We start from the raw sequence: 22130 nt of genomic DNA, 5'->3' as shown, positions 1-22130 counted from the left end.
AAACACTGAGGTATATTGTGAAAGGATTTCTTCATATATTAATCTAATATGCAAAATGAGATTTACTTTTTTTCTTTACTTTTTTACAAAAAAGCATGCAACAATTGTACTAATCCATTTGTAAATGGTATGCTTATGTTAAGCCTGTGATTCTTCACAAGGGAATGCACCAGAAGGAAAAGGAGAGTAGCAAATATCACATAAACCTTTTTCATTCCAGAGAAATAACTTTAGAGATGTTGATGAATCCCAAGAGCTGAAAATACCTCTAATTTCAACACTATCCTCTAAGCACACTAATTAAATTATCTTCATAACACTATGTGATAATCCTATGTGGTATATAACTGACAAACCAGAGCTATATCAAATTTCAAAAAAAAAAATCAAGAATATACATTAGTGACATGATTGAGAAAAAGTTCCGTTGTATTTCTTAAATTATATTGAAAAAATGAAATATGATTTTAAAGAATTTTACTATAGGCAAGGTTTCCTGCCTTCCCAAGGTATTGGGTGAAGAAATCTGATCTGAGATTCATTATAACTGAAAGTTAAGACTTCTGTTTTATACTTGATGCAAACCTCTTTTCCATTTGATCATATCCCTAAATAGCTAGTTATATGTACTATTTATATTTTATGAAAAGGGGACTTATTGGTCTTAAATCTATTACATTTATACTTTTGACTTGACTTTAAAGTAATAAATAATAAAATTTGATGTAATATAAACTATAGAGAAAATGTGGTATCTGTTGTTTCATTGCAAATATGAATTAAGAATCAGCTATGTCAAAATGTTTAGATATCTTCTATTGTTATTATGTATCACAATAAAATATTTGAATGGAAAATATATTAACTGCAGTTTAAGCAAGGATTTTTGACAATTGTTTTAAGCAACATATGCTCGAAATCATATTTGTATATTACAGCAGAGATTAGCGTATTTTGAGAATTATATATTCCTTTTGATTTAGAGCAATGGAATTAATTTAATAAAAATTAACAAATTTGTTGTTAGATATTAAATCAATGCCATGATATGAACTTACTTAACTATTGTATTTTGCACATAAAAAAATAGCCACATTAAATAGCATTCAGACTGTTAGAGCTGTAAGCACAATTCTTTGCAGTTAGATGTTCAACATGTTTCATAAATGAGCAGAAACTTAAAAATTTGGACAAACTACATGCCATTTGGGGCTATAACATAGATGTAAAATGTATAAAGCAAAGATTTAAAACAGTGCAGATAGAGAGCAATGCACCTTATCTTGATAAAAATTGTTTCCTCTAATTTTACAAAATATTGATAGTCTCAACACTGTCTATTGGTATGATAAAAGAAAGATTTCATTTTGGAATATAAAAAAAAATTTACAACCTTTATTGACCCTGTGGCTAACATATTCTTTTAGCATCTTTAGCTTGAAAAGACTTTTAGCCTCTTCCTTAAAGGACTACTAATTTACACTACTAAGATTATCATGTTGAAATGTGACATAGGGATAATCATCTTGTTGAAAGGTTAGAACTCTGATTTTACAATTTGTTGACATTTGGGGACAATCACTCTTGTTCTTGTTATGCCATAGATATTCAATGATATTCATTATGGGTGAAAGAAATGAGAAGAAATGAAATTTTCGGGCCTCCCCGGTGGCGCAGCGGTTGAGCGCTGGGTTGCGAGGCTGCCCGCTGCTCTGCGGCGCCGGTTCGATCCCCGGCTGCTCCCCGGCCACCGGAGGAGGGTCCCACATGGCGCGCAGACCTCTCCTGCCGCCCGCTGCTCCCCTCAGCAGTGTACTTCAGTCCTTCTGCCTGCTCTGCTCCCCGCTCTGGCTCTGGTGATTCTCTCACCCTCCCGCGCTTCTGACTGTACCCAGTGCATGTACAAACAAACAAAAAAAACAAACGAACAAACAAATAAATAAATAAATAAAAAAAAAACATGCCTCTATAAAAGAAAAAAAAAAAAAAAAAAGAAAATTTTCAAGCATCAGATACCTTATTTTTCCATTGGCTTACCACCACAAATAAAGGTGTTTTATTTCACAAATTCTTAGGCAACTCTTGGTTATCCCTCAGTTATATCGGATTTAATCACATCTTGGGTTTTGGCATTCAGTTAATTCAGATACACACACACACACTCACACACACACACAGCTAGTATTCTTATCAGTCTTTTGTTGAACATTTACCCAAGGAGTCGATTCATCTAAATGTGGGGGAAATGAGTTTATTCTCAAAGTATTGTCAGAGACATTCCACCTGGTATCCATCTGTGACCGTGTATCTCCACAATCTGTCAGCCTCTTTTCCTCTGTATTTTCTTTACCCTTCTTTTAGTTGCATGAACTAACCCCCTCCCCTGCATTCTGTGTTATCTGTATTTTGGTGAGTATAAATTCTATTTACAAACCTTTAGGTGGGTTTTGAGATAATTTGTCTCTAATTAGGAAGATTTAATGCACTGTCAGTTCTCTGTACATAGTATAACACCATGTTATGGAAATATAGTCAATCATATATTCTAGTTTATCCTTTTCTTTATAACAACTTTCAACAAATTTTTCATTTGGATTTGTACACATTTATATTACTTTCTTTACCATGACAAAACAGTATTTCACTTCCAAATTTCTTTTTACTTCATATTGAGAGATGTGGGCATATATTATTGAATTCAATACTTTAAAGTGATTGACTTTACTTTTTCTATGCTCACTGTTAATGTTAAGGTGCTTTATTTATGTTTTCATACAGTTTTCCTGTTAGATTCAAGTTTTAATGTGAAAAAAGTGAAATATTATATGCACATCTAAATAAGCTTTAACCTTTAGTATTGCCATTTTCCTCCCTATATGTCATATTTTAAGTGAATTTGTCTTAAGCACATATAAAATTGAATAGAAAAGCACAAATGTACAGAAGTCACATCCTTATAATAACAACATGTAATAACCCATTGTATTTAGGTTTTTTGCTCCACCATAATTGTTTTTAAAATTTAAAAGAGAAGGAATAGGAGTGAGTTGAAATCATTTTTCATAATGTAAAGTATCAGTAATATTTATTTTCCAGTATAAATTTTAATTATTGGAATTTATTTTAATAGTGGCCTATTTCCAAATTACTAGCAAACAATAGTATCTGCACACTTATTGGAATATGGCAATTCTAGATTATCTAAAACTAGACTATTCTTGTTTTTGAGTTTAGATAGGTCATATATTTAAAGAAAGTGACCTTTTTAAAAAGAATACAATCTGGCAATTACTTTTATTTATTTATTTAGTTTATTTATTTGTTTGTTTGTTTGTTTTTGTTTATACATATACTGGGTACAGTCAGAAGCGCAGGAGGGTGAGAGAATTCACCAGAGCCAGAGCAGGCAGAAGGACCGAAGTACACTGCTGAGGGGAGCAGCGGGCGGCAGGAGAGGTCTGCATGCCATGTGGGACCCTCCTCCTGTGGCCTGGGAGCAGCCGGGGATGGAACCGGCGCTGCAGAGGCTGCGGGCAGCTTCGCAACCCAGTGCTCAGCTTCACAACCCAGTGCTTAACTGCTGCGCCACCGGGGAGGCCCCAGTCTGGCAATTACTTTTAGCCTTCTCTTGGGAAAAAGCCTTACACTGAAAGTTTTGTTATGGCTTATCATTCACAGTTTAGTACATTTCCCTCTCTTGCACCTTACCTCACCTTTGTTAAAAGAAAATGTTCTAATTATACTCAAAAAATATTTTAAGTCTCATTCATACACTTACTCATATTACTTTGTTAAGTATGCTTCATAGAATTATGTTAGAAATCATCTGAAGTATTAATCTGTGCAGTTGTCTCCTTGTACAGCATAACAGTGATCTCTTTAAGAGTGAAAGCCCCTGAAATATCTTTCCTTAACTGATGTAGTTGGGACTGTACTGGCCTCCACTAAGAAGGCGCCACACCATTTCCATTAATCAGATTACCATGAAAAATTTACTAAGTGGTGTCAGTGAATTAACCTTTAGTAAATGAGATGGTTATCACCACATGCATGATGCTACAGGATGAGTAAAGATTCTTTCATTCAATATATATAGGTTAACCTCCTGCCATGTGCTAGATTGTGGTAGGTTTGGGGATCTATCTATTTATCTTTCTATCTATCTATCAATCTATCTATCAATCTATCTATCTGTCTATCTATCTATATGTATATGTATATGTAGGGGTGTGTGTGTATATATATATATATATGGATCACACACACGTGTCATTGCCATTAAGGGTCTCATAGTGAGTTGAAGGAGATACACACTAAGAAATACTTATGGCTATGTCAATACACTAATTTTGGCATATTGTGCAGACCAATTTGTATTGTTCTCAGTGGCTTAGGGAGGTCAGGGAATATGAAGGAAGTAAAGCTTTTAGCTGATTCATGAAGGATGAATTAGTCATTCTCAAGCAAAGAAACTAAATGAGATAAGATGTCTCTTTACATATCTAACATTGTTATTTTTTCTAAAGACTTTATTAAAAACATTAATGATATTCTAGTAGTACCTGCATTATCTTTTTGTAAAATTCTATGAATGTAAAGTGGACAGGATATAGATAGAACTGGGTCAGATTGTTTGCTTGGTTTGAAGATAAAATCAATTAACTTGTTTTCTGTAATAAGGAGTAGAAAGTCTCTGGGAATTCAGTTAGAAAATTCTTACTATTTTATTTCTCACTAACAAATCTATTTCTGAACTATTAGGACACTCACACGTGTGTGTGTATGTAGCTTGCTCTTTTTTGTAAAAATGATTGCGTTCAAAGCATCATTTGTTGTAAGGATTGATTCTGCCTATTATTTTATTTCTAAGAATTAAGGATCAAGTAAATCTCCTCAGTCTCCTGATGTATCTTTTTAAAATGTTATGCTTCAGGGTAAACTGATTTCTTTATGATCTCCAGAAAATTTTCCACTGACATAACAGAAATTATTATTTATCTCTCCACATGTTCAAACTGCCTTAAACTGCTTTAGGGTTATTTGCTTCACAAGACTTAGTATTGATCCACATTTTATAACTGACTAAATAAGGAAAAAAGAGTCTTTACAAAATAGCTAGAAAGATTGCTTTAACTGAAATTTTTGTCTTAATCATTTTTGTAATTATTGAAGTAAACTAATGGTGAAAAACTCGTGTCCTACACTGCTTGAAATGTAACTGTTTTTTAAGAACTTAAGATGGATTTACTTCTCTTTTTGGCTCTGGATATTCTAAACTTTTCTACAGATATTTAGAAATCTACAGACAAGTATTTTGTAGGAGAAAGAACAATTTTTGATGAATCATTCACGTATAGTTTAATTTAAATAATTTGAATTAAACAAAAATGCTTATTAAATGTAATAAAATTTCACTATCTGTATTTATGCACATAGTTGTTATTCAGCTGAAGTTTTTCAAACTTTGAATTAACTTCCTCTTCTGTGATATTCTGCTATTCCCGGATCCACTATTAGCCTCATTGAAAAACGAGCCAATAACTGCCACCAGTAGCTCTCCAGTTTAAATATAACTGGTCAATAATGTGTCCCTACACATACTTGCCTGCATGTCTACTTGTGCCAAGGAGTTTTCTCAATTTACATTGATGAAATGCTACAGCTTTGGCAGGAAAGGTGACTTTAGAATCTGAAATAGGAGATAATTAAGCACATTGTAAAGGATAGAAATTGAGGTATTATACAATTTTAGGAGTAATGTATTATGTGATATTATAAATTCAGCTATCATAAACAATCAACTGATTGTCCATATCATTTGATCCTAGGTCAAAGTGTCATTTATAGTATTTAGAGATTGTCATATTTATCTTTTAACAGATATAACTTAGGGCCATTGCCTGGCACAATGCAAAGAATAGGCAAACAATAGTTATTTAGTTAGGGCATGAATGAGTAATTTGCCTGTATTTGCCTAATGATAAACTATTGTTACTTGTTTGCAAGTTTTTATGGTAAATGGAAGTGGTTTAGTGTTTATTAGGATTAGAAATGAGAATGGGGTTAAAATTTTGCATGAACATTGACATTGTGAAATAGTCATTAAAGTTAACTGTTGAGTGTTTATGCTCTACCTGGCACTATCCTAAGTTCTTCACATGAATTCTGTACTTATATCAGAGCAACTTTACAAGATAATCTTATTGTTAAATCTCTCTATTTTTACATGTGGATAAACTGTGCTGAGAGAACATAAGCAATTTGCAAAGGTCTCATGGCTAGTGCATGCTGGAGGCAAAGCCACACTCAGAATGTATATAAAGGCCAAGTCATTTTGACTCCTCAGGATTGTTGACGTGAGACTTTATGTGATGAAATTAACAATGTCTATCATTCAGGATATGAATTTTATTTTTTAAGAACTGTTTTTAAAATATGTTAAGGCAAAAGTATTGATCTTTCAAAGGAGTAATTCTGACTCGTATATCTTACTTTTTTTTTTCATATATAGAACCTAAATTGTCTGACATTTCTGGGTTTGTTTTCAAAACCATGAGGACTAATTGAGCATGATTAGAATGAATAATAAAACTGAAATCATAAAACTTATTCTGTTAGAAGGAATATAAGAGAAATATTTGAAAATCAACTTAATGGTGGTTTAAATGCTGTAGCAAACTGTGCTTTCTGTCTACAATCTTTCTAACTGAGCATGGGAGGGAAGGAAAAAAATAGATTAACTTTCCGTAGCGTTAATTACTGTTAACTTTCATTGTTACAGCCGCTTGTTCATAATGATGTGTCCTCTAGGAAATCTTGCAATAAAATAAATTAATGCTGTCATAAATAAGCTACATTTTTAAAAGTTATTACAAATAAATAATATAATGTTTGAGTTTGTTTAGCCAGCTTCCCCTAATTTATGTGTTTTTAGTCCATGGGAACCCCATGACTTTACTATTTTGTTATAGACCTGACTTAAGATTACTGTATTTTAGTTCTTTTCCATTGGGGTTACTAAATCCTGAGGTTTCATAGTTTATTCTCTTTTTTTTAATTTGTAAGTTCTCAGAATAGACCTATGGGGATAATACTGAGGGAGATCCAGCAGCATCTGATTTCATTTTGAATTTTTCCTTTTATAGGAGTTGATTTTTAAGTATTTTATATCATTTTAAATCTCCATTTCTGGATTCTTTCCGGCATAAACCAAAATGAATGTGCACATATCTGAGAGCACAGACAGGGTTTGACAACAATGGCACAGTGAGAACAAGAGGTGGGTCGCTAGGCAGATCTTTGACACAGTGCCTGCCGCTGCCTGTCAGGAATGGCGTGCAGATGCAGACACCTTTTTAGAATCTGTCTTTCACACTTTTGCTGAGACACCACTGAAAGACTAAGTGGGTGTGTTTGTGTGTAGGATTTTTTGGGGATATATTGATGGTAGTGAAAATATATGTGTTTTTAAAAATTTCATTTCGATGCAAACAGTTGTAGGGAAGTTTAACAGCTAAATCTCTGATTATTGTGTTATGACTGAAACAACCGTTAGCAGATAAAATTATAAAAAATAAATAATATGTCTATTGCATGTAAAAATTAATAACAAGAAGACAAAGATGTAGAAACCCACATTGTGAAGTGGCTTTGTCTAAATAACATGCCAGTTAGTAGGAGTGGGGATTTGAACATAGAACTTTTAAGTCAAAAGTTTTTAACATAGCCTAACATTTATAAAGTAAAAAAAGTAGGAAGACAAAACAGATTTTGAGTTACTTAATTTGACATATTTAACTTTTTAAATAATTTTAAAATGAATATTATTTTAAAATCATATACTGTTAAATAAAGACTATTTTAGCATCAAACGTCAACAAAATTCCTAGCATATTTCAGGTTGATAATTTAATAAAAGGAAGGAGGAAAAAACCCCTTTTATATAATGCTTCATTTTATTTCCTTTTATGGCCTAAATCTTAAAAATAAAACTCTTGAAAGCTTCTTCTCTTACATCTGTTTCTTTTCCACTATGCCATGTCAACAAAACATTAAGTGCTAAAATAACACAGATACGTAACACATATGTAATTATAATGCCCTGAAATTAATTTTTCTTTTTAGTTTTAAAAATCCCCAAATTATTTTCAGCATTTGAACACCTGTTATCACAGACTTTTTTTATTTTAAAGATTTATTTATTTATTCATACAAGAGCTGGGGTACAGGCCAGAGACATGGGGGTGAGAGGATTCACCAAAGGCGGAGTGGGGAACAACAGGCAGACTGACAGAAACACACTGCTGAGGGGAGCAGTGGGCGAGACAGGAGAGGTCTGCTTAGCCATATGGGTTGCTCCCTGGCCAGCCGGGGATCGAACTGGTGCTGCAGAGGCTGTGGTTTGCTTCATAGTGCGGTGCTTAACTCCTTGCGCCACCAGGGAGGCCCCTGCTATCACAGATTTTATATTCTGCATTGTTTTTTCTTTTTTTCCCTAAACTCTTGTACATTAGTTGTAGGGTAATAGGAATGGTGCCGCACAAACTGTAATATACTTATTACATCATGTTTTTATTCTCCCTGCCCACTGTTCATTCTCAATGTGAAAAATCATAGCATATCAGTGACAGGAGGTCTGGCTTTTAGGCAGACTTTTGTAATTATTCCCACTGAGACACTGTCAATAGGATTAAAATACAGATTCTGGATCCATCCTTCCCAGATGAGGTCAGCACTTTGAGCAGTGGGAGTACTATTTCTACAAGCTGTGCTTTCCCCTTTGTATTATGGAAGCACAGACATTAATATGACACAAATATTTGAAGGCTCCTATGGAAACAGACTAGCTTTGCCTGAATTGAGTAAAATGTCCATCTGCAATAAATAAAATAACAACATTCATTAGAATCCCTAACTATGTATATATGTAGATTCTATAATAATACTAAAGTCCAGAAAATTTCAATTACAGAACAATCCACTTATAGTTCATAATTAATAAACTCTTTGCAGCTGCATAACTGTGGCCGGAAACATCTGCAAAGCCTCATATTTTACACACAGACACATACACATAATTCCTTCAGAAAAAGTTCAATTGTGCTTAAAATCACAGGTCTGGAAACAGAGTAAGACCTGAGGAAGCTGAGTCTAGCTGTATTCAGTTAGTTTGTGGGAAGAGAAGGGGGAGGGGAAGGAAACCAGCCCTTGTCTGGCGAAATGATGTAGGTAAAAAATAAGAATATTTAAAGTCTATTAAGAATTCACTCAAAACTCACATGTGTAATATATCAAAAATATCTTCTAAAATTAACCTGCTATAGATATAATCTATTTAAGTTATAAAATTACTATGATAAAACTGTAACTCCGATAAAAAATAATTACTTATAAAACTATAATTACAGATGGGTCAACATAATATATTGATTGTAGATTTTTCATATTTTTAATAGTCATACTAAATTTATCACACACCTAAATAGAGCTTTGCAAAATTTGATGAATATGGAGTAGATATTTGAAAAGACAAACTAATATATTATAAACAGATACAGTTTGCTGGTTTTCTCTTAATATTTTCTTAAATGTTCAGTGTAAAGTTGCATTATTAATGAATTTTGTTATATATAGCAGCTATACTGGAATATAATTACATGCAATACGATTCACCTATTAAAGTCAACATTTCAGTATTAGTGTAGTAATAGGGTTGTATAAGCATTATTCTAAATAAATTTTACAACATTTTCATCACCTCAAATAGAAAACACTATACCCATTAACACAGACACTCACTTCTTTTTCCTCACTGCCCCACTCCTTAGCAATGACTAATCTACTTTCTATAGATTTACCTATTTTAGGTATTCTGAGTAACCACCAGTTTCTTTCCAAGTGGCTACACCATTTTGTATTCCCAACCTCAGATCATAAAAGTTCTAATTCCTCTAGATTTTTACCAACACATGTTTCATCTGTGTTTTGCTTGTAGCCATCCTCTGAATATAAGGAGGTATCGCACTGTGGTTTTGATTTCTATTTCTCTGATGGCTAATCGTGTTTTTTGATCCTTTGTATATTTTCCATAGAGAAATATTTATTCAGATTGTAGGCCTATTCTTTGGTTTATTAATGAGTTACAATTTTCAAATTTTTATTTTGCTTAAAATTTTAATTGATTTCCCAATAATATCTACTTTTACTTCTCATCAGTTTTATGGTGGAGATATTTATAATCATATATTCTTTAGAGACTTTGAGAGTCTGAGAAAGGCCCTGGAACATCCCCGGACGGTGATTCTAAAAATCTGGAAAGCTTTTAAAAGTATAGAAATGTCAAGCGCTAATAATAAATCAATTATTGTGATAGAGCCAAAACATTAATGTCTTTCAAAGCATTCTTAATGTATATCATGGAGGACAGCTGACTAAGACATGGATTAGCAGTACTCAGTATCCAAGGTGGTGTCAAGTATGTTTGAGATTAAAGTTAGCGCTTTGAATTTTCAAAAACTGAGCCATTTAATGACATGGAAATCTTTCCTGGCTATAGAGGAAATATAGAAGTATGTTTATTTGGGGGGATAACCAGTTTGTGGGAAGAGTCCCTAGAAATATAGTCAGATTGAATTTCCTCTAAGTTTACCCTTATATGGGTAAAAAGAATCATAAACTTAAAGAACTAACAAAAGTCTGACATCTGCATCCTCATTCAGAAGGAAGAGATAGAACATTTCACCTGTTTGGTCCGAAGAGGAATTGGAATTTGTTTGTGGTTTTTCACATGATCTTTGGGATTATTTGTTGAGAAAAGGATTATTACACCAGTGCCCTGATTGCTCCACAGACTCCCTCAGGCATTCCTGGCTTTCCTGTTGCTTATGCACTTAACACCAACTGAAGAGAGCTGTAGAATATTCAATTGTTTGGAGACTTTAATTGAGAAACAATACAAAGCTCTAATATCAGCTCATATATTTGAATATCTTAGTGTTCAGAATTTTTTTGTAGTACTAATACTCATTTAACTCATATATTAGTGGGAAACTCTATGGCTTTTTGTGCTCATTTTAAAAGAACTTAAATCCCAAGTATTATTTGAATCAATTTAGTTACATAGGGACAGTATTCTTATTTAACAACAGTTGGGATTAGATATAATAAATTATATTTATTTCACTGCAGGTGGCAATATAACAAATATTAGCATATATTGCAATATAATTTAGTTAGACATATTACAATGGCTGTTACCACTGCCTAGTAAATAGAAGTTTCATGTGCTTCCCTTTTTCATTTAAATAAAAGACTAAGAGAAAACTTACTTAGTGTATAGAGTCTGACAAAATTATGAGTCTTTGATTTAGGATAATGAACTTCTGTTATTTTAATTCATAAGGGCCCTAAGGGTTAAGAAAATGTCAAAAGAATCAACCCCCCAGGCCTCTGTTATAACAATAGAAAATACTTGTGGGGTCAGGAATGGCCACTGAGCAGGTTTTCTAGGATCCCATGCAGACCGGGTAAAGGAGGAGTTCTGGAGCCCTCAGGCGTTTTGCAGGTTTTATTGGGATTACCAGGTACATGGCAGCAGGGGGGCGGGGAGGCTGGCAGGGCTCCCAGCCCCCAGCAGCTCCTCACTCTGGGCTCTCTGGCCTTCTCTAGGCCTCTGCTTCTCTTGCTTCTCTCGTGGCTTCTGCTGGCGTCCCTGTGACGCCTCCCTTAAAAGCCCAGTCTCAGGTGAATCCCATCTACCTATGCCCACACCCTATTCCAGATGCCCGTCATCAGGCATGCAATAGGACTGCAAGGATCTATCATCCATCCTGATGGTGGGAGGGCAGAAAAGCCTGACATTTTTCCTTACCCTACAATACTATTACTGAAACAATAGGTAAAGATTATTTAATTTTATACATCTTCCTAATCTTCCTTGTTACAGTGAAATATCCCTTAAACACAATGTTTAGTTAAAAAAAAAATCAAAAGGCAGGAAATTAAAATGCTATCTTTCTTAACTGTAGTACGCATACTTTATCAATTAAAATTTGCTTTGAGTTGAAATACTATTGAAGAAATTGAGAAGTAAAGCACAGGAGAAAAATCTTAAAACTGCTGTCAAATTCCTAGAAAGTTTTTTTGTATACTTCACAATTATGGTTAACGAGAATTTATCTTTGAATTTTCTGAAGACATTTACCTCTAAAGACTTTTTTACTGGTACTTTCGGGAAACCAGCTGCATTTTTTGCCTTGATGTCCACGTGGGCTTTTGGGAGTGGCAGGAAAACGCAAATTCTTCCTTATGTAGTCGACTTGGTATACCACTGCAGCCCAGTTTATCTCACTGAGTATTTTACTCCAGCTACTTCATGGAGTTATCTCATCTAAAATTTTAATTTTAAGAGCATCTGTTACTTCCTTCCCAAACTTTTTGCCACCCAATTGCTCACTATTATCCTAAAAGTTACAGCTTATGTCTTTGCATATTCTTAGCTGTACTCCACAGCTCTGAATATTTTATACTTATTTTTAATAACTCTTAAATTAATAGTCTCCTTAGAGGTTAAGTGAAAACGGTCTTATTACAACTTATTATTTTCAGTATTAACTGAACTGAGACAGAATATTACTTCAAAGAAAAAATGTGAAGACTTTTATGACCATATTTTTCTGGCATTACCTCTATTATCACCTATTTAATGATAGCCATACATGCACTCCATAATTTTGCAGGCATCTCTTCAGTGCCAAAATTCATAGTGAAGTTGAGAATACCAATTTAATATTTCCTATAAGATGTGCTAGGATGTTATTTCATAGTTTTAAAAAATAAAGTAATGGCTTTAAATTAGTAAAAGTGCATAATGGTAGACAATAAGGACCCACAGAGGACTTTTAGGGTTGCTAACACCCTTGAGACCCATTGAATAAGTGCCAAACTTTGGCTCATTCAGCAGACAAGTCTGGTGGGTAGCATATGGTAGAGTATCAGTAGTCCTGTGTTCTAAATCCAGTTTTAACCTAAAGAAACAGAATTATTTGAAGAACTCAGGTTACTTTTGCTTCAAATCTGTTTTCCCATCTGTTAAAGTGGTAACAGAATTTAATGTAATTTGAAAGTTGAGTGATAAGGGTTTTAAGTTTCTCTATATATTCTACAAATCATGCAAGTTGAGCAAGAAATGTACCTCTTAATTTGTGAGAAAAATGGGTATAAGCCTTTAGTTATATTGTAATATAGTTTAGTGGATAATTGTAGTGGATAGTATTGTTGCTCTCTTGTGAACAGAAGTTTCATGTACTTTTTTATTTGCAATGGGAGAATGAGAATTCTGAGGGATTCTGCTTGGCAGTTATTGCCTAATTCTGAAGTCTTGCCTATTAGATGCTAAATTCTGTTGCCATTGTATTCCCCATTTCCTACCTCCCTAACGTCCTCTCTTTGTACAAGGTAATAAATACCACATAATATCATCACATTATGTCAGTATATTTCTCTCTCTCTCTCTCTCTCTCTCTCTCTCTCTCTCTCTCTCTCTCTCTCTCTCTCTCTCTCTCTCTCTCTCCCCTGCTCAGTAGTAAAATCTGGCTGCTGGTTGTGAGTAAAACATTGTTGTCTCTGTTTTATGGATATTTATCTAATCAGTGAATTACAGATAATACAAAGAACAAGATACAGTGAATACTTAAAGGAATTTTCATCCTAAGAAATCCATGCTAAATTCTTTATTCTGCCAGTTAACCATTCTTTTATGTGGCAAGATAGTATCTTTAGTAAGATTTTAAAGTGTGTATTATTGTTTTGTTATTTTGTAATCAATCTCATTGTTTTGCTATGCCTTAGATTTGTAGTAGTTGTTACTGAGACTACATAAAGATGCATTAAGCGTCTTTGTCTAAAATGTTTGTGTGTGTTTTCCTCTTATATGAATTGAAGAAGTAAACTATAGGCAGACTGGCTTATGAGGGCGGTAATGATCATGCATTTAGAAAGCGATGGTTGTAATTCTGTTTAAATATTTGTATCACTTATCTTTCTATAACAATATTATGTCTTTAAATTTCTAAGTTATCTAAATTCCTATCTTATTCATTTAAAGCATTCTTATTTTTTGAAGTTCAAAGATAATTTTGGGTTCTTAATTATATCAGTATTGTGAACTAAATATTCAGTATGTGAATATTTTCTTTCTTGGAAATAGGTCCAATTTTTTTTTCTAGGAAATATACTTTCTCTATAACAAGGATTGTCCTCTCAAGAATGAAAATATGATTAAATCCCTGAAAAATGCTCACACTGAGAATATTAAATAAACTTGAATATAATAAAGTTATAATTGAATTTATGTTAAATATTCACTAATTCTTTACATATGTTTCTTAATTTCTATTAAATTTGAAAGCCACTAAAAATAAGATAGATAATAAATATGAAGGGTAAATTAAATTTATTTAACATTCAATGTATAATGCCACAATTAATTTAAAAATATTGAAATAATGAAAATTTAATTTGCTAAATTATAACTGTAAAGTTTACAAAATATCCAGTGATGCTGAATGTCTGAGCTAACTTGATTTAATAACAAATAAGATCTATGCAAGTAAATGCAACTTCACTAGGAGATGATGCACAGTCTCTGCGGCTGATTACTGCTGAGAACAGTTGCTGTGTTAGCATCCCTGGACCCTTAACCTTTCTCCCTCTCTCCCTTAACCTCTCTCAGCAGAGGAGAAGCAGTCATCATCTTTACAACTAATGACTTTCTCCTTAATTCTGTTGAAATAAGTTTCTCCTGTTCACAGAATTCCTTATTTTTAGTAACAAAGCGGTTCATTTAGTGGAAAATAGCTCCCTTTAACTTAAATTGTCTGAAATTGTCACAAACTTGCCAGAACACTGGAGGGGGATGCATTTCTATCATTTTCGACAGATATTTTTACATCATTATTATTACTAATCTCATAATTTAAATTATTTTAGTATTTTTCAACATGAATCAAATTAGCACATAAAAAGTTAGCTTATAGCTATCTTAAATTGAGAGAGAATAACTTTGAAGTATGCTAATGCAGATTAACAAGAAAATTAGTTGTATTGAAGTCAGATTTATCCTGAATTAAATATCCTATGTTTTTCTTTAAATAAATTATGCTTATGTTCAGTTTCAGACTCTAGACTTTGGTCTAGCAACAGACTATAGGAGCAAGTTAGCCATATCATGTAGTTTTTATTGTTTTTATTTTAAAATATACTATTAAAAATGGGTTGCTATACATTGAAACAAAATTTTATCCTAAAGAACTTTTGTTTTGACTATTAAAGCATTTATTTATGTAGTGAATATACACCTGGATTTCCTTGTCTCTGTTTTGAGTCCCATATTTTACACTGTTGTCAGAAAATTTAACTACCTAGGCCCAAAAGATTATGTAGAAATGGTCAAATCACATTTCATTTTTTTTTTTTTTTTTGCTAAATACTGCTAAAATTTAAAAAGTTCTACTTGTACTAATGCTTCTATTTTCCTTTTCTTTTGTATACCCAGCCTGTGGCCGTGGATTCTACAAATCTTCATCTCAAGATCTTCAGTGCTCTCGTTGTCCAACTCACAGTTTTTCTGACAAAGAAGGCTCCTCAAGATGTGAATGTGAAGATGGGTATTATCGGGCTCCATCTGACCCACCGTATGTTGCATGCACAAGTAAGTTCAGAATAGTAAAGTGAAGGACTTTTAGGTCTCTCCACTGATTTGTCCCATTGTGACATTATTGAGATAGTTATTGAATTTGTGATTATATAATTGATTATTATTAAATACTTTAAATGTTTACACAAACTGATAAGGCTAAATGATGATGTAAAGTAGGTGTGTCTTACATCATCTTCACTGTAACTTTTGTGTCTGCAGAATCATGATGCTCTTAATTATTTTTCACATATGTGTAATAAGAATCATAAAATGAAATATAGATGTTTAATTAGAGTCTTACATGGGTAGAAAATGTGATTTAAAAGTAATGGTTTCCAAATTAAAATTCCATCACTAAATAGAATAAATCTCATAATTTGGTGCTTCTATTAATGAATGTTTGAAAGACCCAATTCCAAAGCCAATCCCAGACATTAGTATAAATCATTCTTGAGCACATTAAGAATGAATAGATGTATTATCTGTTACATGGTTAAAGGAAAACATTTTTTTTTTAAACAACTGCAAAACTGTTTTTTTAGGTGCATTAACTGTTCTTTTTTAACTGCTTGGAAGAAAAATAGCTAAAAACCATGGCAAAAAGTACAGACAGTTGTTATCCTGTTTTCATTTAGACATATTCAATGGAAAATAAATAAAACTTCTTGCCCAGTGAATTCAAGGAGACTTTTATGCAGCTTCTCTAGTAAAGGTTTATGTAATGTTTATGTGAAAGAAAGTATTTTAATTAGTTTTCTATATGGTAATTTAATCACTAGCTTAATACCCCTTTCCTTCCTTCAATTTTTTGGTTAATTTTTCTATTTTTGTTTATTTGTTTATTCATTTTTGGCTTCCAAAGGACCTCCATCTGCACCACAAAACCTCATTTTCAACATCAACCAGACCACAGTAAGTTTGGAATGGAGTCCTCCTGCGGACAATGGAGGAAGAAATGATGTGACCTACAGAATATTGTGTAAGCGGTGCAGCTGGGAGCAGGGAGAATGCGTTCCTTGTGGGAGTAACATTGGATACATGCCCCAGCAGACTGGATTAGAGGATAACTATGTCACTGTCATGGACCTACTAGCTCACGCAAATTATACTTTTGAAGTTGAAGCTGTAAATGGAGTTTCCGATTTAAGCCGGTCCCAGAGGCTTTTTGCAGCTGTCAGTATCACCACTGGCCAAGCAGGTATGTTTTTTATGTTTGTCTTAACTAAGTGAATAATGTATGACTGCCCAAGTGAGGCTTTCTTGCTTGAATTTTAGCTTTATACACAGAACTTGATTATTTCAGCTTGTAGATTATTCACACCTTTAACTTTTCTTTGTTATTCCTCCTGTTGCCTGTTAAACCATTACTGGGCTCATTAACATCTTCTCCAGAGAGTTGGCAGGAGAAATAAATGGGGGATAGATTGTAAACCAATTCAGAATATTCTTAGATAAACTACCATGCGGAAAGATCTAGAGGGAGTGTGAAATTACTGGACAAAATGAGATATAGGATATTTCTTGCACACTTACATGTTTGTGTGGTGTGTACTCATGATCATAATCCACATCACAATTAGGAATAATGAAAGAGTCGACTGCACCATCTCACACATTGTCAACCACTTTTTTACCACATAGAATGTGATCTTTGTAATATTAACAGGTTTGCATTGAAATTTACATGATAGAATCTTAAGTTCATAAGTAGATTTGTGATAACATTAATGTGCATAATCTTGGAATAAGTACTTGGAAGATCTCATGAGTGTTTCAAAAGAAAAGAATTAAAAGACTGTGGACTTAAAGCTTAACCTAAAAACAGTTAAAGCTTATTTTCTTAACTGGCATTTGAGATGCCTTCCTAGGTCATTCTTTGCTATGGTAAGTATGTTTTGGAAAATACAAATTGGAAAGGAAGTTTCAGACAATGGAGACTTTCTAAACCTTCAGAAAAAACCTTATTACTGAGGGATGTTTCAGAAATTGGAGGCTTTCTCAAGCTTTAGAAAAATTCTTGCTGCTGGAGGACGATGCTGTGCAGTAGATGGGGCCAAGTGCTTTGTCATCATCATTAATAAAATTGGACCTGCACAGGAGTTGTTTGAGGATCATAATGGACTTATAACAAGGTCTTTTTGATCTTTGGCTAGCTGTCAAAAACTAACCAGTACCCTAAATTCCTGGACATGGACTAATCTATTCTTTACTTTTATGCCAATTTTAGCGAAATGTTCCATATTTAAATTACACCTACAGAATGAAAACTATGCACATGGCCTCATACTTTCATTTTGAACACATTAGTGGGTTTTATTATACAGTTTCATTTTAATGTTTATTTAAAAGACAATTGCAAATCAGGTCTCCTCTAAAAATAGAAGTCTGGAATTAAAAAAGCATAGAAAAGCTTAAACCTACAGAAATTCAAAAAAAAAGAAATAGCTGGTTTAACTGCTACTTGGTTCGACTCATTTTATTTACCCTTACTCTATTAAGTATTCTTTTAAAGTACTTTTGTCATTAGATATTTGTAGCTGAATTGCTTTTTATTAAAAAACAAAGAATTATCATCATAAGAATTATCATAACTTTTCAGTGAGTGGTTTTAAAACATTTTCAATTCATGATTCTAACACTGGAGCTATGTTTGAAAATGTTTCTATCAAGTATAATAAAGTATACTTTTATTTATTTTTGAATACTACCTAAAGATACTGAAATGATAACTTATATAAACAGAGTTTGCCAAATGAGATGCTTTGTGGATATATTTTCTAACTTTTCAAATATATGTTGTTTACTTTTTCAAGTTAATACTACTTGGGCTAAATAGTTCATAGATTTTCCATATATCCTCAATCAAATATCTCATAACAGTTAGGTAAAATGGCCTTGGGCAATGAATTCTCTTCTGGTTAAGAGAAAGCTAAGTTTGCTTTTTTTTGTACGTGTGTTTGCTTTTTTAGTGAAGGTAATTTAAATGTGCAAAATTAGGTTTTGATGGCTGCTCAACTAATGAATTATGTACTTAAAAGCAGTGATATAATTTATGGTTTGTAAATTATGTCAATAAAACTATTAACATTTTAAAAGAAAAAATATAGTAAAATTAAAAAGCAAACTAGGTTGGCACTTTATATTGAAATATTGACAATTGCCTACTCCTATATCTCAAACGCTAAAAACTCATGAATTTACATTGTTAGCTTTTTCTACTTTCAAAGTGAAATGCATTTAAATAAGGCAGCAAACTATGGTAATTTTTAAAGTTTTAATTGACATTTAACAGTGGAAATTTAGACTGTTAGTAGCTATTGTTCTTTTGGATTTGAATACTCACTCTCCCCTCCACCATCACCAAAATTTTTGTTCTTTCTAAATGGGAGTGATGTGAAGCCTGGTCATGACTATGCATGGAAATCTACAATGATCTTTGAAATTCTTTCTCCATTAGCTGAACAGCATTGCCTCTCACCTAGTTTATGCTGCAGTGACTTCAACAATGAATTAAATCTGGATCTCTGATCAGTTACTCCTGTCATCAGCAATTCAGCTGATGCCTAATATTAAAATGTTTATTAAGGGAATCTCTGTGTATCTGGGCAAGAATGGAGAGTTGTGATAGAAAATAATCAGCCAGTATTTGAAAGGCAGTGTGTGCACTTTGTAGTTTCTTTTCTATTATATTTGCAGTCTGGAGCTCAGGACCTACGCCAGTGCTTGTGTAAGTGAAAACCATCCAAGCGCCCTGGTCCGTTGCTGGGGTAGCAATAGGGTTATTGGTCTTAAAGGACCTGTGCTGCAGCTCCTGCTTTGCCACTTATGAGGTCCATGCTTTTGGGTAGATCACTGCAGCTATGCATGAGTAAAACGGGGATAAAATAATATCTACCATTTTACATTATCCTATTAAATGAAACAATATTGAAGAAAACTTGAAAAATTCTTTGTTGTCATAAAAAATGTTACTGCAGTGAGTAGCAAAATGAATGTTCATTAGTTCTCTTTTTATGGAACTCCCTGAGAACCTGTCAAGGGAAATCACACTAAAATCCTTATCTATTGCTATGGGTGGGGGAAGGAATAATGGGGACAATTATGTATTTTAACACGGGAGGAAGGAGAAATTCATTTTGTTTGGCCTGTATAAAATCTGACTATTACCTAGTCACAAATTGTGTTAATACTGTTGGTTTTTTGTTTTATTTTTTAAAAGAACAGTGACTGCTATGAGATTTTTTTTTTAAGATTTATTTATTTATGCAGGAACTGGGGTACAGACCAGAGGTGTGGGAGGGTGAGATAATTCACCAGAGACAGAGCGGGAGCAGAACAGGCAGAAGGACTGACCACACTGCTGAGGGGAGCAGCGGGCAAGACAGGAGAGGTCTGCCGCACCATGTGGGAATCTCCCTGGCCAGCTGGGAATCTAACATGCGCTGCAGAGGCTGCGGACAGATTTACAGTGCTGTGCTCAACCTGCTGCGCCACTGAGGAGGCCCGATACTGTTTTATTTTTTTTTTTAATTTAAAATGAAAAAATATATAGAGACATAGTATGGAATACTCATATTTAGATAATTATGGTATTTCTTTATTAGGAACATATGAACTGCACAAGCAAATTAAAATATATTCTTTTGCTTGTTTTGTTAAGAGTGCTATTAACTAATTAAGTGTGAAGTCACATAGATCAAACTATGTGCATTGGAGATACTGATATTATAGAGGGAAAGCATATGCATTTAATTTATGGCATTATGTTCATACTTTCTTACACTTGAAGACTCTTGAAAAATATCATCTTCATAATTACAGAAGTATTCTTAAGAGCTCACTATTTAAAAGACACATTTTTTAATATTTAGCCATCTGCCCAAGTATTATGTGAAATGGAGGATGCTGAAGATGGGAAAGTAAAGCATAGTCATTTGTTTTTGAGCAGCCTGTAATGTAGTTTATGTACATTTAGCTTCACAACTAATAAGAGGACACTTGAATATAATGCCATGAATGCTGTATTAGAGATAAAACATGGGAACCCTAAGTAAGGAATGATTCACCCGATCCATGGGAAAAAAGGGGATCCTCACAAAAAAGATGACAGTCAATCTGGAACCTCAGAATGGAATATGGTTTTGCCAGAATTAGGGCAGGTAAATCAAACTCTTGCTCCTCACGACGACCTCCTCCATTAAAACACTGTAACTGCCCTCATATACTTTCTGCAGACAAAGTATATGACACAAAAATGATGCAGAAGTATGGGAATTAGTAAAAACAGGTCATCCTAAAATTAATGACCTTGATTCACTGTGGGATCATTTAAACAATTAATTAAATGATTTTTAACTTTGTAAGATAAGACAATACAAAATTATATGTGGTTTTTCCTCCCAAAGAGACTTAAGGGACTTAACAATTAGTTTATGAGTGATTATGCTAGGTTTATATGTCCCCACCATTGAATGCAGTTCTTTCTGTATACTAAATGTACAATGAATGTTGTACAATTAATTCCAACGAGGAAACTCGTCATACATGAGAAAAGTTGAATGATTATACAAGATTGAAAACATTGAGATATTAATGGAAAAAGCATAAGACTTGAAACTAGGATGCCATAATTAGTTAAATTTAGACAAGTTATTTCTCCTCTTTGAACTTGAATTTTTTCCAGAAATGGTATCATCTTACCTCATGATACAAAATTGTGCTTTTAGTTTAATGAAAGTAACATTTATTAGAATTTTTAAAGGTGTGCTATAGTACTACAACAATTATAATAGTAAGAGGTCATAATAAATATTGGTAGTTATTGAACACTTGAACACTTACTATGTTCTTGATGCTTTTTTAAGATATATGTTAAAATATGTTAAATAATGTTAAAGTATATTTTAAAATATATGTAAAATATATGTTAAAAGAGAGACCAAATTTAGTTTACTTCCTTGGACTTGGTCTAGGCCTCCTAATTAGCATAGAAGTTTGGGATAGAAAACCTCTTAGAACTTATCTGGACAAAGTCATATGGTACAAACTATACCATTGTGGAGTACACTGTTGATAGAAAAATTGTTACAATAACTGAATTATTAGCTGAGTAATGTGTGTACAGACACTATATGTTTTAATGGGATTGGTCATTTTTACAGTGTTCTAGAAAGCACTGGAAAAGAATTACAGAGAAAACAGTAACCTCTTGAAAGGGTATAGTTTCGAAAATCAGACTCCCTGGGAGACAGATACTTAAATGGAGATTAATGAACAGTTGTATTAAGTGTGTGCTTGGGATCAGCACCTGGGGAAAAGAAGGAAGGGGAGCAGGACTGAGCAGAGAGAAAGCTGAGCTATGAGGTGGTCTGATTGAAATCCACAGCCATGGGGATCTTTCTGTCTTCAGGGACCATCAGATAATCCAGAGTGG

At 33.3% G+C, this 22130-nt stretch overlaps 1 protein-coding gene across 5 annotated transcripts in view; it reads left to right on the top strand.

The window, feature by feature from the left end:
- Positions 1–22130, top strand: part of EPHA7 (EPH receptor A7) — a 163689-nt gene that overhangs the window by 44314 nt on the left and 97245 nt on the right. For all 5 annotated transcript variants that reach the window (XM_037520121.2, XM_037520118.2, XM_037520119.2 and 2 more), the window contains exons 4-5: positions 15554–15709; positions 16560–16895. In XM_037520121.2, the coding sequence (XP_037376018.1) occupies positions 15554–15709; positions 16560–16895 (492 nt within the window). The remainder of the gene's footprint in view (positions 1–15553; positions 15710–16559; positions 16896–22130) is intronic.

The sequence above is a fragment of the Talpa occidentalis genome, unplaced genomic scaffold, assembly GCF_014898055.3.
Source record: "Talpa occidentalis isolate TD23 unplaced genomic scaffold, MPIMG_talOcc4v2.1 talOcc4.2, whole genome shotgun sequence".
Lineage (NCBI taxonomy): Eukaryota > Metazoa > Chordata > Mammalia > Eulipotyphla > Talpidae > Talpa > Talpa occidentalis.
The sequence above is the reverse complement of the archived record's forward strand: the minus strand, read 5'-3'. Positions and strand labels throughout refer to the sequence as shown.